The sequence below is a fragment of the Saccostrea cucullata genome, unplaced genomic scaffold (assembly GCF_032062105.1).
Source record: "Saccostrea cucullata isolate Sc308-1 unplaced genomic scaffold, CSIRO_AGI_Scuc_v1 ctg7290, whole genome shotgun sequence".
NCBI lineage: Eukaryota > Metazoa > Mollusca > Bivalvia > Ostreida > Ostreidae > Saccostrea > Saccostrea cuccullata.
In genome coordinates, this window is record NW_026927605.1 from 9,887 (window position 1) to 25,686 (window position 15,800).

Sequence of the window (15,800 nt, forward strand, 5' to 3'; positions counted from 1 at the left end):
TCAAAAATTATAATTTAAAATCCTTGTGGTAATGTATTTTTTATTGAATGAAAATTCATCTTTATCTGACTTGTGGATAATATTAAGGACGTTCGATCCTAAGATTTTGAGCGTGATTTGGTCAGGTCCTTTATTTATTTTGGGAGGGAGCTGCTAGAAGTAGTGCTTTGTAGTTGGCTTTAGCTAGTTGCTTGGTACATTATGCTTTTAGTAGCTTGGTGTTGGTGGCCTATAAGCTTTTAGCTTTCAGTTCTATCAGGCTCCCTCCACAGCTGTCTCGAAGCACCGGTCGGAGTACGTTCTGATTATAGGTTATCTTCACAAGTGCATGACAACGGTTCTCGCCCGCCCTCCCGTAGAACGCAGCTTCGCGGCTGTTAATAGCAGACTCAGTAATGAGGTCATGTGCTCGGGGATAGGTATCCCTTAAAGTCTTTGGCATGCATGACCCACCGGCGTGTGGATACGCTCTGGTGCCAAGACAAATACCTAGTGACCTATCACTTAAAATAGGCGTAGTGTTTCCTGCGTTACCTATATACATAGGAGGAAACTTCTGATCCTGCTTGTATCGAAGAATGGGGGCGAAGAGAGGATCTCATCTCAATCCGGCCCAAAGTATTCATTTGAGGAGTAGCGACCCAATTGAATTATCATCGCTTCGTAAACCAACCATGAACACGTCTCGTAAGCCAAATCCTATACTTCCAGCTCCGGGAGTGAGTTGGAACCCTGTCATCAATACTGAAGCTAGTCGCTCGCAACAGCGACGGAATGAAGATGTCGCCACAAACCGGAATCCTCGGGGGGTGGCATCTGAGAACAGTGGACGTATGAAGGCATTTTTACGCTGTAATGAAACAACTAACATTGCAACCTACAACGTCAACACACTAATTGATGAGGATAAGAAGTGGGAATTACAGCATTGCAGCCAGTTGCAACACATAGGAATTCTCGGTGTGCAAGAGCATCGCATCATACACTCTGACCCCATTGAGTATACCAAGTTTGACACAAGCACTCTAGTGACTTCATCTGGATGGAGAAACAAATCCCAAGCAGCACAGGGTGGAGTTGGACTCCTCTTAGATAGGAAAGCTAGAAAATCTCTACTGAAAATTGTCTCATCTAAGAGTGGAAGAATACTAGTAGCTGAATTCGATGGAAATCCTCGTACAACCATCATAGTTATCTATGCTCCTACCAACTGCGCAGAGGATTCTGTCATCGAGGAATTCTACACAGAGCTAAGAAACGTACTACAAGATGTACCAGCCCACAACTTCCTTGCAGTCTTGGGAGATTTCAATGCTAGACTGGGACCCGAACATGTACCTCATCCATTTCATGAGCTAACAAATAGAAGTGGAAACTATCTTGCTGAAATTCTCGTTGAATTTGGTCTACTAGCAGTAAACACACAATTTAAGAAGCGCCCTGGAAAACTTCGGACATTCAAATGTAGAGCATCTAACACACTGAGACAACTTGATTACATTCTTGTTCGGCAAAAATGGAGAAATAGCGTCCATAACGCAGAAGCGTACAACTCCTTCAGCACAGTGAAGTCCGACCATAGAATAGTGTCTGCAAAGATCAAGCTCAGTCTGAGAACCTCAAAAACAGCCCAGAAAGTCAAATACGACTGGAAACAGTTCTCCAGCAATACTGAGCTTCAGCAAAAATACACATTCGCTGTTAAGAACAGATTTCAAATTCTGATGGATGAGAGCAACAGCGAAAGATACGAAAAGTTCGTAAAAGTCAATCAAGAAGCAATGAAAGTATGTCTCCCTAAAAGAGCTAAAATCAAGAAATCACTCAGGTCATTAGACCTCAGAGTCTCTGAAGCTCGTCAGAAAGCACAAGAAGCCCAGAGGCAGTATGAGTCATCCAAAACTGACGAAGACAAAGATCTCTGGTCTGTAGCAGTAAATAACCTTTATCAAGCATATTAGATGGCACAAGAAGAAATACTAGCGGAACAGATACAAGGTATTGAAACTGCACATGGAGAGCAAAGATACGGAGAGGCATGGAAAGTCGTTAATGAGATCACAGGTAGAAAGAAAGCTAAGGAAGGACAGGTAGCTGGAAATAGCCCTGAAGAGAGAGTCAGCAGATGGTATACGCACTTCAAGAATCTCTTAGGAAATCAACCTGATGTAGACGAGCCTGAGGAGGAAATTCCAAAGGTGTTCGATGATATCGACATCAATGATGAACCTTTCACTCTAGCTGAATACAGAAAAGTGAAGTCCTCCCTGAAGCTAGGCAAGGCAGCAGGTCCGGATGAAATCCCCCCGGAAGTCTTCAAACTGTGTGACTTTGATAGTGTCTGTTTAGGTTTCTGTAATGATGCACTCGTCAACAATGACAAACCAGATACATGGTCATTCATGAACATTGTAACTGTGCCCAAGTCTGGCGACCTATCGAAGACTGACAACTACAGAGGCATCAGCTTGATATGCATCATAGCCAAGATTTACAATCGGTTCATACTAAATCGTATCAGGAATGTCATCGATCTACGTCTCAGAATAAATCAGAATGGTTTTCGCCCTGGAAGAACAACAGTTGCACAGATTCTTGCCCTCCGTCGAATAATCGAAGGTGTCAAAGCCAACAACTTGAAAGCAATCTTTACTTTTATAGACTTTCGGAAAGCATTTGACTCCATACACCGAGGTAAGATGATTCGCATACTTAAGGCATATGGAATTCCACCTAATCTTCTTCGAGCAATCGAAAAGATGTACACCAATACCATGGCCAAGATCGTAACACCTGATGGAGAAACTGGTATGTTTGAAATAACTGCTGGAGTTTTGCAGGGGGATACCTTAGCACCATTCTTATTTATCATAGTACTGGACTATGCCCTGTGAAAAGCCATCTCTGGAAATAAGGAGGAACTGGGTTTCACCATACTGCCTAGAAAATCCAGAAGACACCCAAAACAAGTTCTTACTGATCTTGATTTCGCTGACGACATTTCCTTACTATCAGATGAAATTGTCCAAGCACAGGAACTGTTATCTAGAGTAGAGAGGGAGTGTAAGAAAGTTGGGCTATGTATCAATGCCAAGAAGACTAAAGTCCTCCCCTTCAATACTGACAACCCTACTCCACTCAAAACCTTAGATGGCACTGAAATCGAATGGGTAGAAGATTTTAAATATCTAGGTTCCTGGGTCGAAAGTTCAGAAAAGGACAAAGCTGTCCGGAAAGCACTAGCCTGGCAGGCTCTAAACAAGATGTCCAGAATATGGCGCTCAACAATGCGAAGTGATCTCAATTGCGCTTCTTCATAGCCACAATCGAGTCAATTCTACTGTATGGCTGCGAGAGCTGGACCCTGACAGTAGCCCAGGAGAAGTCGCTAGACGGAACCTACACACGCATGCTCCGTAAGGTTCTAGACATTCACTGGTCAAGCCAGATTCCCAACGAGTCCCTATATGGTAACCTCCCAAAGGTCAGTGATAAGATAGCCTCCAGGAGATTGCAGCTAGCTGGGCATTGCTTCCGTCATCCAGAGCTCAGCGCTCAATCTTTGGTACTGTGGGAGCCAAATCACGGACGCCGTAGGAGAGGTAGACCCAAGGCCACGTTTTTAGACACACTAAAGCGTGACACAAAGACAAGGGACACAAATGAGCTAGCTTCCCTAATGGCTGACAGGAAGAACTGGAGTGGTCATGTCGTTGGTCGTCTAAGGACGACCGAGTGAGTGTTTATTTATAAAATTCTGCATCATTTTTAAGTTCTAACCTAAAATCTGAATTCTACAGTGCAAATTTAACTATTTGAAAAAAAAAAAAAAAAAAAAAAAAAAACAGCGATTAAATTCCATTCAAGTAGAGGTAAGATAGGTACTATATTTTGTGGCGGAAGGTTTTTTAGACGAAAGTGATAAGTTTTTCCATTTTGAACTATAACAGTACTGTTAATTTTGGATTCCTATTTTTCCTTCCTAGTCGCACAAAAAGCTGGGTTTTTTTTGCAGTTAAATGTGTTATGCTGGTTCTGAAATATCTATTAAATTATTTCTTATGAATTTTTTCGACAAAGAGTGACAAATATAGTAAATATATTCTGAAAATCCGGGAAAAAATTGAGCCAATTTTAACGTAAAATTGACACTTTTTTAGTAATATCTGAAAATTTACATCATATACCCCAGCTTTTGATGTTCTTTTCTAAATATTCAAGATAAATCTGGCCTATTTGCTTAGAATCAGAAAAAAGTTTAAGACTTTAAAATAAGTTTCTTGCTTATTAAATTTTCAATGCCAGAAAAATGACTTTTTATTAGTGCAGAAAGGTCAAATAATTGATTATGCGAAGCAAGTTAAAACTTTTTGTTAGTCACAATTTTTAAGTGTCTTTTTTTTAAACAGACTTAGGGTTCATTTTGTTTCATGCTTTAATTGGATAAAAATATTGGAGGGGAAATGTCCAAAAAAAAATTTAATCAAGACACAAATTTCAGTGCAAAAAGGTCATATTTAATGTACTGTAGCGCCAAAAGAAGCGTATTGACCCCCATTTTTTGATTTGAATTTTAATTAAGCTACGTATGTAGAAACTAAACATATAAATGTTATAAAGGAGATCTTAAGTCTGCCGAATCGGACGTAAAATGGTGCCCCGTGTCAAGGATGACAACTCCCTTCGCACATTAAAGATCGCTTTTCTGGAGTTCGAAAAAGACAAAGCTCACATGGGGCCGCCAGAGAAACCAAAATTTTGGGAAATAGTCGGGGGCGATTTTGAGGGACATTTTGAAAAGGGCGGGAGGGGCCATTGGGAATTCAATTATGGTATAATATTTTATTGTAAAATCTCAAAACGTCTTGAAAAATTGCACAGAAATGAAAGTTTTATACAAAGAATGTATGAAATTACCTGCCAAAACGAAAAACGTAGAATTATAGTCTCCTTTTTGACACATATTTTTTTCTTAAATAAAATCTGCAACAAAAGAATGGTCATGTTGCAGATTTTATTTGATAAAATTTCATATGTCTGAAAGGACTACGGAACATTGTTCAATTTAGACAAACTCTTAAATAAACAAGATAAACTAAATACAGTAACACATATAGCTATTAATTTGTGTTTATTTGTTTACGTTTGCAGCATGAGAAAATTGAAGCCAAAAAAAGTACATAAGGATTACAAGAGAAGTTCAGAATTCCAAAGAAAAGAAAGATATCTCTTGCGTATGAATAAGCGATTATTACTGGGAAGTTAAAAGAAAATAATGAAGATAACCAAAACAGGAGGCATAAAATACTTAAGGTTTGATAGCATATAAAAACTGATAAAATAATCAAAATTACAACATTCATTTCCCTGCTGATGCCTGTAGAAATAGAAGATTTTTTAAGGGCTTTCATCTTCCAAATATGCAAAGTCAAAATCACACAGATAGTCAATCCCGAAAAAATAATCCTGATGAAAGAGATTATATATTCCCCATTTTTATCTGTAGACGGATCTAGTACTGGTATAGATATCAGTACTGAAAACAGTGAGCTAAAAATCCAAACTGTTATAGAAGATGCTACGATAACTGCCGGGGTCAGTCGTATTTTACTCTGCAACGGATAAGCTATCAATAAATATCTAATTATAGAAAGGAGTACAAGGTGTGTAATTGAACTATAAACAGTCGTCTCATTTTTACTTGCTGCTTACTTTGAGTTAATGTCAAAACCAGTAAACAAAGCCTATATACATTGTATGTATAGTGAACTACCGCTTACGTCAAAGAATTTCCTATTCGGAGGGGCAAAATGATAAAAGTTTTGATTGTTTTCCTACTTTCTATCAGCTAAAAAAATGCTGAAAAAAGAGGTTCAGGTCAAATTTGAAGTACAAAAAAACATCAAAACTTGATTTCAATGCACTACTCCTTATTCCATGGTTAAAATTGAATAACATTAGAAGAGGTTGCAGATTAATAACTAACTGAAATCCAATAAAATTGATTATTTAAATAACGAACAATTATATATCTCAAAACTACCTACAATACCAGTGAGCAGGGTAAAAATGCAAATCCTGGGAAATGTCTTTGTTTTAATCAGGTACACACTGTAGTTAATTTTAACATATTAACCCTTTCTCTACCGGCACATTTTAAGTGTGTTTGCAGACCTTTTGACATATACTCTAGATTATTTTATAAATAGGAAATTCAGAATAAACTCACAAAAGGGCATTATCATTTACTACATTAATCACATACACTTTTTTTCAATTCTGCAAATAATGACTTTAAAGAGGTTGCTAACAACGGAGTATTTTCTTTTAATTTTCAGGCAGTATTTCTTGTGTTTTGCTCATTCCACACACATTTATGCATTCCATTACATCATAAAGTCAAATGTGGGGATGTGATACTGAAAAGAAAATACATCAGATAATTGTCTTAAAGTTTGACCTCAATAAATTCATTTTGTTGGAGGTCGAGGTCAGATAAGTGCATAATTTAAAAAAAATTCTCAACCTTTTTCATCTTTCTTGCTAAAATTTTGGTAACAATGGATGCTAAAGAAGAAAATTCTAAATGTAATCTTTAGAAGGCATCATACTGAATTGCAATATCCATAATTATTTTTGTTCAACTTTGTGTTTAATGACCTTTAAATGGTTGCTTAGCAACAACAACATTCAATTTTCTGGCTTTAAAGATTTCTTATTTCTTATGCTAGACAGTTTTCCGTGGTATCATATAATAAGATATAAGGTAAGAAATAATGTATAAAACATCCAACAAATAATTGTCTTAAGTATTTGCCCGGTATTTTGCAGATTAAGAAAACAGTGACATTGTATTGTAAAGAATTTTTTCATGGGAAAAACAATTTTGTGATGGTTGAAAGAACCGAAGTGCATCATTTGTGGGTTTCCGACGATGTCAAACCAGCGAACGCATTCATATTACATGTTCATGTATAGTCAAGGACCTACATGAATATAGATCTATAGTATATAGGTCCTTGGTCAGTTGGTATAGTCTATAATTTCTTTTCATTTGAATCAATATACTTTAAAACACTTTTTAACTTTCAAGAGGCAGTCTTCACTGTCAATATATGTCAAATTTTCTCTTTTCTTTCCATTTAGAAATGAAATAAAAATTCTATGATTCCGATACTGACTGATATTGCTAGACGTGTTCCCAAATTATAGTAAAAATCCATTTTTACACCTTTTAATCGCTCTGATCTCTCCTATAACAGCTCAACTTTGATGTCACAGGCTACAATATTATAATAAAAAAGACAGAGACAAAAGGGAAAAAAAATCATTGTAAGGAAAATAAATCATCATTGAATATCCTTTAAATCTGTAACATCGCATTCTGAAAGAGAGAATGATGCTGCCTATAACTTCAAGGAAGTCAGAAAACATGACAACACACTGATAAATTCATCAATGGATTGATGTTTTCAGTATGAATGAATAGACTATTAGATGGACAGATATATAATTGTTATAGCTTACGACGGGTGAGACCTGTCAGCAGGGGATGCTTGCATCTACTAAGCACCAGATCCACCCTAGGGAATTTCAAAAAGGTCCGTGTTTATGTCCTGTTCACATAATATTATTTGTTTTGTTAAAAGATTTTTAAGATCGACTTAAATTCCCTTAAGGTGTTGTGTCCCACTGATAGGAAAGATAACTTTCTGGTGACAATTTTCAATGAAAGTCAATGAATTGTCATGTCAGATTTTATCGATTTTACCCAAAAGTATTTTTAATTAGAGATGTTTCTGAATATAAATCGAATCTGAAAATGAATCTGAATCGGAAGGATTTCGATCTCGAATAGAACATTGACGAAAATATTAGCATAAGACATTTTCTAAATTATACAATGAATTATGAAAGTATAAGATATTTATCTGTGATCTACTAAGTATCTTTCACCTGTACGACAGAGGACTGTACTAATTTTAAACTTGAAAAAAGGTTGAGCCTTCTTCCCCTTTTTGGATTTCACTAATGCGAATTACATGAAGAAAATGTACCAGGGCATTTTGCAGATTCGGGATGGGTTCATATTCAGTTAGTGTTATGGATAAATAACTTTTTCAGTAGCCCTATGACCACTGCATCCCATTTTTCCTGACAATTTTCAGCGATTTTCATTTTGCAGGTATTTACAAGTTTCTAGTACAAACGTTTTCTGTCATTTCTCGGAAACTTCCCTTAATTGGTGAAGAATGTAGCTTGTTGAAACGGGAGGTAAAAACACATATTTATACCTGTCTCCTACTGATCACAGGTACTTGTAGACAGGTCATTTAAACGCTGGACAATTCTGTTGAACTTGTAATCCCATCACTGGCCCCAAAGCATGCAGTCCAATATCAACATCAATGAAATTTTTCAAATCTATAGGAAAAGCACATTATTTTGATATTATTTGTTTCTATTTACGATTTCTTGTAAATTAGTAAATTTATTGTTTATATTCACTTGCACGTTTTTAAATTTAAAGCGTTACAGATTCTTCATCTGTAAAAGCTATTGCTTTCTATGTTTTTTCAACATTAAATGCAAAGGACATGGATTGCTCTTGTTTTGTGAGGAAAATGAAAATTCTAGATTCACTTTTGAACACTCTACACACGATTTCTACTAAAAAATGCAACGCGTTAAATGCTTAAAATATCTTATATTTGCGCTTTAAAATTCTAAACTTTTTGCATAAAAGTTATTTAAATGTTATTTTCTTACTAGAATCGGGTAGTTCTGTTAAAAGTATATCCATTCATACCAAATACTTCCATACTGCGAGCATTTTTTTAATCACCGATGAGTTTAATAGGTCAGTTTCTTTGTAGAGTTGCACCAACATCGCGCGTTACGTCAAAAGGCTATTTTTAAAAGAAATCTGGAAAGAAAAGAATTGTCAATACTCCCTGGGGTCGATAAAGTAAAGGTCGTATAAAATTTAATTTGAATCTGCAATTATGCGCTGCTCAGTAGTATTCACAATATCTTTTGTGCACTTCTGTACACAATGGAATCATGTAGTTTATAGAAACAATTAAATATCTTGAAAATACTTTACTGTATCAATTGTACAACATTTCTCATCTAATATGAAATTGCGGGATCTTATTGAAATATAGGCAATTTTACTAAATGCAGCCTTACGTGGAGGACAATGCGCATTGCATATGTTTAATTCAATGAACCCCCTTTATAACCCGTTATAATAGACTCAATGCTGCTGCCAACTTTTATTACGTACATACATTTAAATATAAGGAATAGTGTAGAAAACACTTTGGAAATACACAGCCGGTGTGAAAATGCTTTCGGTGGATAAATCAGGAGGTGAGTAACTTTCATTGTTTTTTTAAATTTATTTACCTCAAAATAAATTGAAAGTGTTTTTATGTGCGCGTCCTCAGTATAATTATTTCTATAAAACCACAAGAATGGTGGTGCCTCATGTGTTAGCATTGTATTGTTTGTAGCATTTTTGACAAATGAAGTGAAAAGGTTCGACTTTTGATTGTCATAAAGATTCATCAAGATTCTTCTTTTAAAAGTAAACTTTGCCAATGTATAAAAATTGGAAATACATTGATCTTTATATCAATAAGGCATTTTATAGATATAATAATCCTCATCTGTAAATAGACCTATTCTTAACATTTACAGAAGACAGTACATGTATCTGGTAATTATTATGATACTTATACAATTGAAATATAAAAGATTTAGAGTAAACAACAATAAATATACTATTGTATGCTGATATCTACATTTCAACGATCTCGCAATGCATTAGTGAATTCATTCATTCTACACAGGTGCATAAGCACTAGGTTTTAAACCAGTTTAGGAACATCAATGACTCGGAACATGTACATGTATACATGTACAAAAGACATTTTAAGTTATTTCGGGTCTTTTACGATTAAATAAAACACAAAAGAGTAACCTCTCTTTGTCTGTCCATTCTTCTGGCTAGCCGTCTTTCTCTCTTTCTTTCTGTCTTCAGTGCTTCCACCTGTTGGACTTTCTATCTTGAACAAGTGTAATAAAGTTCTTTTAAAATAATATGCTTTTGTGAGATTATAAACACACAAAAAATACAGAAAATATTGCCAAATACACAAACAAGAGATCTAGACATGATATTTTTTTTCAATTTTATTTGTGATTTAATAATTTTGATTCATAGTATAATAATTTATTAATTGTTTCTATTTAAGTTAAAATCAAGACTCTTCCAAAGGTGTAATTGTCTGTAGTGCCTTTTGAATAATGATACCCTTTTTTATGTAGGGTCTGCACCTTACCCCGATAGTTTGACACGCCAAAGTCCGGTGGTGCAGAAAACAATAGACGTTAATGACGTCATAGTGCTACTGCGCAAAAAATGCGAAGCCGTGCTATGCTAAGGCCCGCTTGTTTAAAATAAGATTAATACATATCAATATCAAATGCAAAGAGTAACCCTCAACCTATGGATATAGGTACGAGACTAACCTTAATCAGTCGTAAAATGCATAATACCCAGTAACTATAACCTGAATATCTTGGATGGGTGCTGGACTAATTCAAATCAGTCGAGGACTATAAATTAAAATCTCTTGAGTGGATTCAAAGAAAAGATTATCAATTAATAGTGTTCAAGGACTAACCATTATCAGTCTATAAGGGTGCGAGGAATGCCTCTGATGGGTGAAAACAATGAGCAAAATCAATAAAATTGTATATATACGAGACTAATACTGATTCAATGGATTTTGAATTTATGACAATGGCATATCGGACTATTGTGACGTCATAAACATTGAATGTTCCTCCGCACCATGGGACTTAGCGTATCAGACAATCGCACTTTCACGCATCTTCTCTCATAGGAAACAAGACGATCAGGCTTTGGTGTCCGTTAAGACAGCAAGCCATCGGGGTATGGCGCAGACCATCGGAGTTTGGCGAGACCATCAGACTTTGGTGTCACCATCGCACTTTGAAGTCTTACATTTATACATATTACTTCAGGAAAATCCTTAATAAGTACACAAGTTATTTTTAATTTTCAATATCTCCTGATAAGCACAGGAGAGCTTCTAAAACGCAGAGCATTAATTACAGTCAAAACGCTCAAAAGTAGTTCTGAGTAAAACACAAACTTCAACAGTTAAATCATGCCAGCAGTTTGAAAAAAGACAGACGGAGAATATTTCAATTTAATAACTTGAAGGTCAGAAAAATATATAAGGCTACGTATAGAAAGTGTTTCATGTTGTGCGTGTGCGGAAAGAGGACAATCATAAAAGCCCTGTTAGGGGAAGTTTCTATAATGCTACCATGTGTTTATTATTTCACTAAAACTTATCCATGTTATCATATACATGTACTAACAATATGACAATCAACTCTGTTTCTCCAATACTTTAATGAACAAAAAGCAATTAGGACCTTTACAGGAATCAGAAAATACTCAAGCAGAAAATTATCATATGCAAACCATGTACATGAAATCAACTCAATTTGTGATTCTAGTAAACTTTAATTTAAATTTTTCAAACGTTTTATAGGTTTACCAACAAACAACCAGTTTTCAGATGCTTCCAATGCTCGCTTTACGTATTTAAACTGGAACAATGAATATCAAAGTCAAAATTCACAACTAGACGGTGTTCAATATGAAAATAAAGATGGCATTCCTGTTTCGCATCGATATCAGGGAATTCGTGCTCCGTTTGGGATAAAAAATAATACTGTGGTGAGAATTCATTTTGGGACGTAAAGAACTAATACAATCTTCTCATTTCTCATTTTTTTGACAATGACTTTCTTAAAAATTACTTTTTAGTGTTCTTTACTTTACGTTTTAATTAACAAAAATAAATTTATTTTATACACTTTAACTGGTTACTTTAAACTTTTAAAAATTATTAGAATCAAGATACTCGTAAAATGGAAAATTCAATATTCCGACGATCTTTTGCAGTATATTGATAAATTACAAAGGCTTACAGTGTTCGAGTTATAAAACAAATAATTTTTCTGATTTTTAAAAAATTAGATGGTGACTACATATTGTTAGATATGCATGCTAATACTAGATGATTTTAAATCAATTAGTATGAAAAAACGTCAGTTTGCATTTTACTCAATTATAAACTGTATTTGCTGATAGGCTCATTGTATCGACAATAGAACTTACGAAATGGTGACATTTAACGAGACTGCTGATATTTTTGTTTCATCAACTTGCTTGTTAGTAATTTACCTCGTTAGAAATTGCTCAAATGTAGAGCATGATTTTGTGCATCGAATCAAGTTAACTGAGATATATACACTCCGTATGCAGGTGATGAAGGTTTATTACTGCATAAGTAAGGGAAGTTGACGATAGAAAGTCATCACGTTTATCATATAGCTTGGTTGTTAGATTACCATTAACGTCTTTTTAAGTACAATTTCCTAATTTGAAACAGGTGTGTCAGACTCTGTGGTATCTTTTATCTCAAGCTCATCAAGATATAACGTATCAACGTAGGAATGGAAATTACCACTATTAATAGCCATACGTCGTCAATATATATCTAACTGTCGAGTTAAAGGCCACAGTTTGTGTTTTCTTCTTTTCACGCATAAGATTTTGCACAAATTCTGCTTCATATGTATACAAAATTAGGTCTGCTAATAACTGAGCACAAGTGGTACCCATGGAAATTCCCATAGATTGTTGGAAGACCTGGTCTCCAAAATCCACATAGATATTGTAAATCTAAAACTCAAGCATCTTTTTGATGTCAACTTCAGAGTACTTGTGTGCAAGCAGAATGTGTTTTAACAAAATAATTTTGCAGATGACCAATGACCTGGAAAGTAAATTTACGAGTTCCGTTTTTATTGAAAAAGAGCTGTCAATGATATCAAAATTTGGATAATAATTAATTGTTGAGAATCGTTTTGTATAAAGTTAAAGTCATAACTGTCGTGAGATTTTGAAAAATTTCTTCTTTAGAAAGGGAAGTATGAGTATGATTACCACTTGTAAAATTAAATCCAAATTCTTCTAAAATACCTGCTTTATCGGCAGGGACCAGTACGTACTGATCATGTAATCTATCTATTTCTTTTGTCACTTCTGGAATATTGAACAAAAAGAACCCTTTTTTAATAACAGGTTTATGAATAAATGTATCAGATTCCTGATTACGAAATAAGTATGCTCCACTCCAAGGAATATATTTTAAAATTTCTTTATTAATATAACTTGTCATAAAGTGTATCTGTAATATAAATCGCTAATTGATATCGATTTTTTACTTATATCCGTAGGCCCCACAGCCTGGCCAGGCACCTACTAACGTACCCCAAGTTCCGCCCAGAGACTGGATGATCCCTGCTATTCTTTCTCTGTTCTGCTGTTGTATAACTGCCATTTTCGCCATAAAGTCTGCAAAACAGGTATTTACATATGTTATTGAAAATATAATGTAAAATATAGTGTTGAATATTGTATTATATGAGGTGATAATCCCTATTTTTCTGATTGACTGAGATCCAGCACAGTTTTGGAAAGGTACTTTACCTGCTACAGACTTTTACTTATATGAACATAATATTAGGGAATTTATAAATAAGGTTGTAGAGGATACAGGGATTGCAGGGACACCCCTTTTTCTTAGCTTTAAGTTTTTTTTCATGGAAACTATACAAATACATTTCAAAATTTCAAATCAATACAACTGGTTATGTTTATTTACATTGTAGCCCTGCCTCTCTCTTACTTATTGGACTTCAGCAAATGCAAATAAGTAATAAGTTGTATCATTTTATCACTGAATCATATAATAAAACAAATGTTGTTCTTTTTTTTCGGTCAATAATTTAGTCACCTTCGAAACACAATTTTCACCTCGTCCTCCGGGCTTGGTGAATATTGTACTCCTTAGTTGGCTAAGTATATTACTGATTCTAAGGACCAAAGATGCATCAACTGATAGTGTTTGATGATTCTTATTAGCCAATAAGGACGAATAATTTGAATTAAGCCATAAATTACATAAGTAGGCCATGTTGACTTACTTTTTTGTTTGACATTTTCCAAGGACCCAAGAAATATTAAATGACAAAAAATTGTAAAATCTAAACCATTTAAGGCCTGAAACAATTCAATATACACATGTATGTGTAAAATTTCAAGAGGAGCTCATCGTGACCTAAGTTTTGGTTGGCATTCTCCAAAGACCAAAGATGCGTCAATTACATGTAGCAAAGCATGAGGATTCTAAGATAATAATTACCTGAGATGTTTAAATATAGGCATAAACTTTCAAAAGAAGATCACTCTTACCTAATTTTAGTCGACATTGTCCAAGGACCCAAGTTATATCAACTGACAAAGTTTGATGATCATAGTACTGACGTGATCCAAGATATGCCTTTGGCATATGAGCCTTTGGCTACCCATCGATGAAAGCTAATTCATCTATAGGTTTTCTCTGAGTCTGTCCGTCTGTCTGTTGAGCTGTCCGTCTAGCTGTCCCTCTGTCTGTCTCATTGGTTTAAGAATTTTTTTTATTTAACGCTTGCAGTTATTGAGCTGATTTTGGTTGTTTCCTCATAAAATTAAGATTAATTTTGCATTTTGTTCCGCGTCTTTAATTTTTGACGGAATTATGTCATCGTATTTTTTATGGGGATAATAATCAGTTTCGTTGTGCACTAGCTTGTATCCTTAAGAGAAAAGGGGATCCCGATAAAGGAAATGTATTGCTTGTGGAAACTTTCAACCAGGGACGCGGAGGGTAATTGCATAAGCTCTCTTTCTTTTGCCCAATTTTTTATGGGCAAGTCGAAAATTGATGAGAGAGGGTGACCGGTCAACATGAGACACTTACTTTTCTAGGCACCAGCACTGATTCACCCTCTGCAATTTCCTCAAATACGAATTTTATGACTTCTTTTCCTCTTTTCATATTCGTATTGTTTTATATTTTTCCAGTCTAGATCGACCACTTTTTTTTTAATCTCATTTTTTTTTCGTTTTTAAAGGCAAAAGATGCGGTCTATGTTGGTGATTTGGCAAAAGCACATAGGGAAGCAAAAGGAGCACGCAACCTCACCATCATTTCTTTTGTGATCGGGATCGGTTTTCTCATATTATATGCGATATTTCGAGTGACTAGTTATTTTACGCTGGAAAGTGATTAGATATTGGACACTTCTGAATTTTGTTACATGCTAACTCTTCCGTGGCACCTGATCCAACCTCTGAATTGTTAGAAATCCTATTCTATAATGTTTAACGGACTTTTAAGCTCGAATACTTTTCGTAATATCTATACAGTCGGAGCTCTTTGAATTCATACCTCGCACACAAGTGCCATTCTTGTTGATTCAGTCATGTGATCTTATTTGAATTTCATTTAAATGTTATAAAATAATACTTTTGAAGTCCAAGTTATTTTGTGGCACACTCAACACCATGTTTTGCTTTCAAATACTACCTACATTTAGTTGTAATTAAAAGCAATGTACAATATTTATATACAGCATAATTTTCTTATGAAATCCATTAGAAATCCACGACGTTCAAATTTCTATAACAGAGAGGGCGTTATACACTGTAGGAACTATATGCATTTTCAATACTCTAGGAACACCAAAATGTAAAATGGTTTACTTCAATTTAATGAAAAACTATTACCCTGATAAATTAACGTAAAAATTATCGTAATGTGCATAAAGAATTAATTTATCATTTTTTTCCTCGCAATGTT

The 15,800-nt window shown here is 34.9% G+C and overlaps 2 protein-coding genes across 2 annotated transcripts; both read left to right on the forward strand.

Moving 5' to 3' along the window:
• The first annotated feature begins 578 nt into the window (after nt 1–578).
• On the forward strand, nt 579–1,961 carry LOC134274951 (craniofacial development protein 2-like). The gene has a single exon (XM_062757191.1). The coding sequence runs from the start codon at nt 579–581 to the stop codon at nt 1,959–1,961; it is 1,383 nt and encodes a 460-aa protein (XP_062613175.1).
• A 7,344-nt stretch (nt 1,962–9,305) lies between these two features.
• Nucleotides 9,306–15,600, forward strand: LOC134274949 (proline rich transmembrane protein 1B-like). The gene is made up of 4 exons (XM_062757190.1): nt 9,306–9,375; nt 11,598–11,785; nt 13,354–13,482; nt 15,073–15,600. The coding sequence occupies exons 1-4, from the start codon at nt 9,351–9,353 to the stop codon at nt 15,229–15,231; spliced, it is 501 nt and encodes a 166-aa protein (XP_062613174.1). The 5' UTR covers nt 9,306–9,350; the 3' UTR covers nt 15,232–15,600.
• Nucleotides 15,601–15,800: the final 200 nt, after the last annotated feature.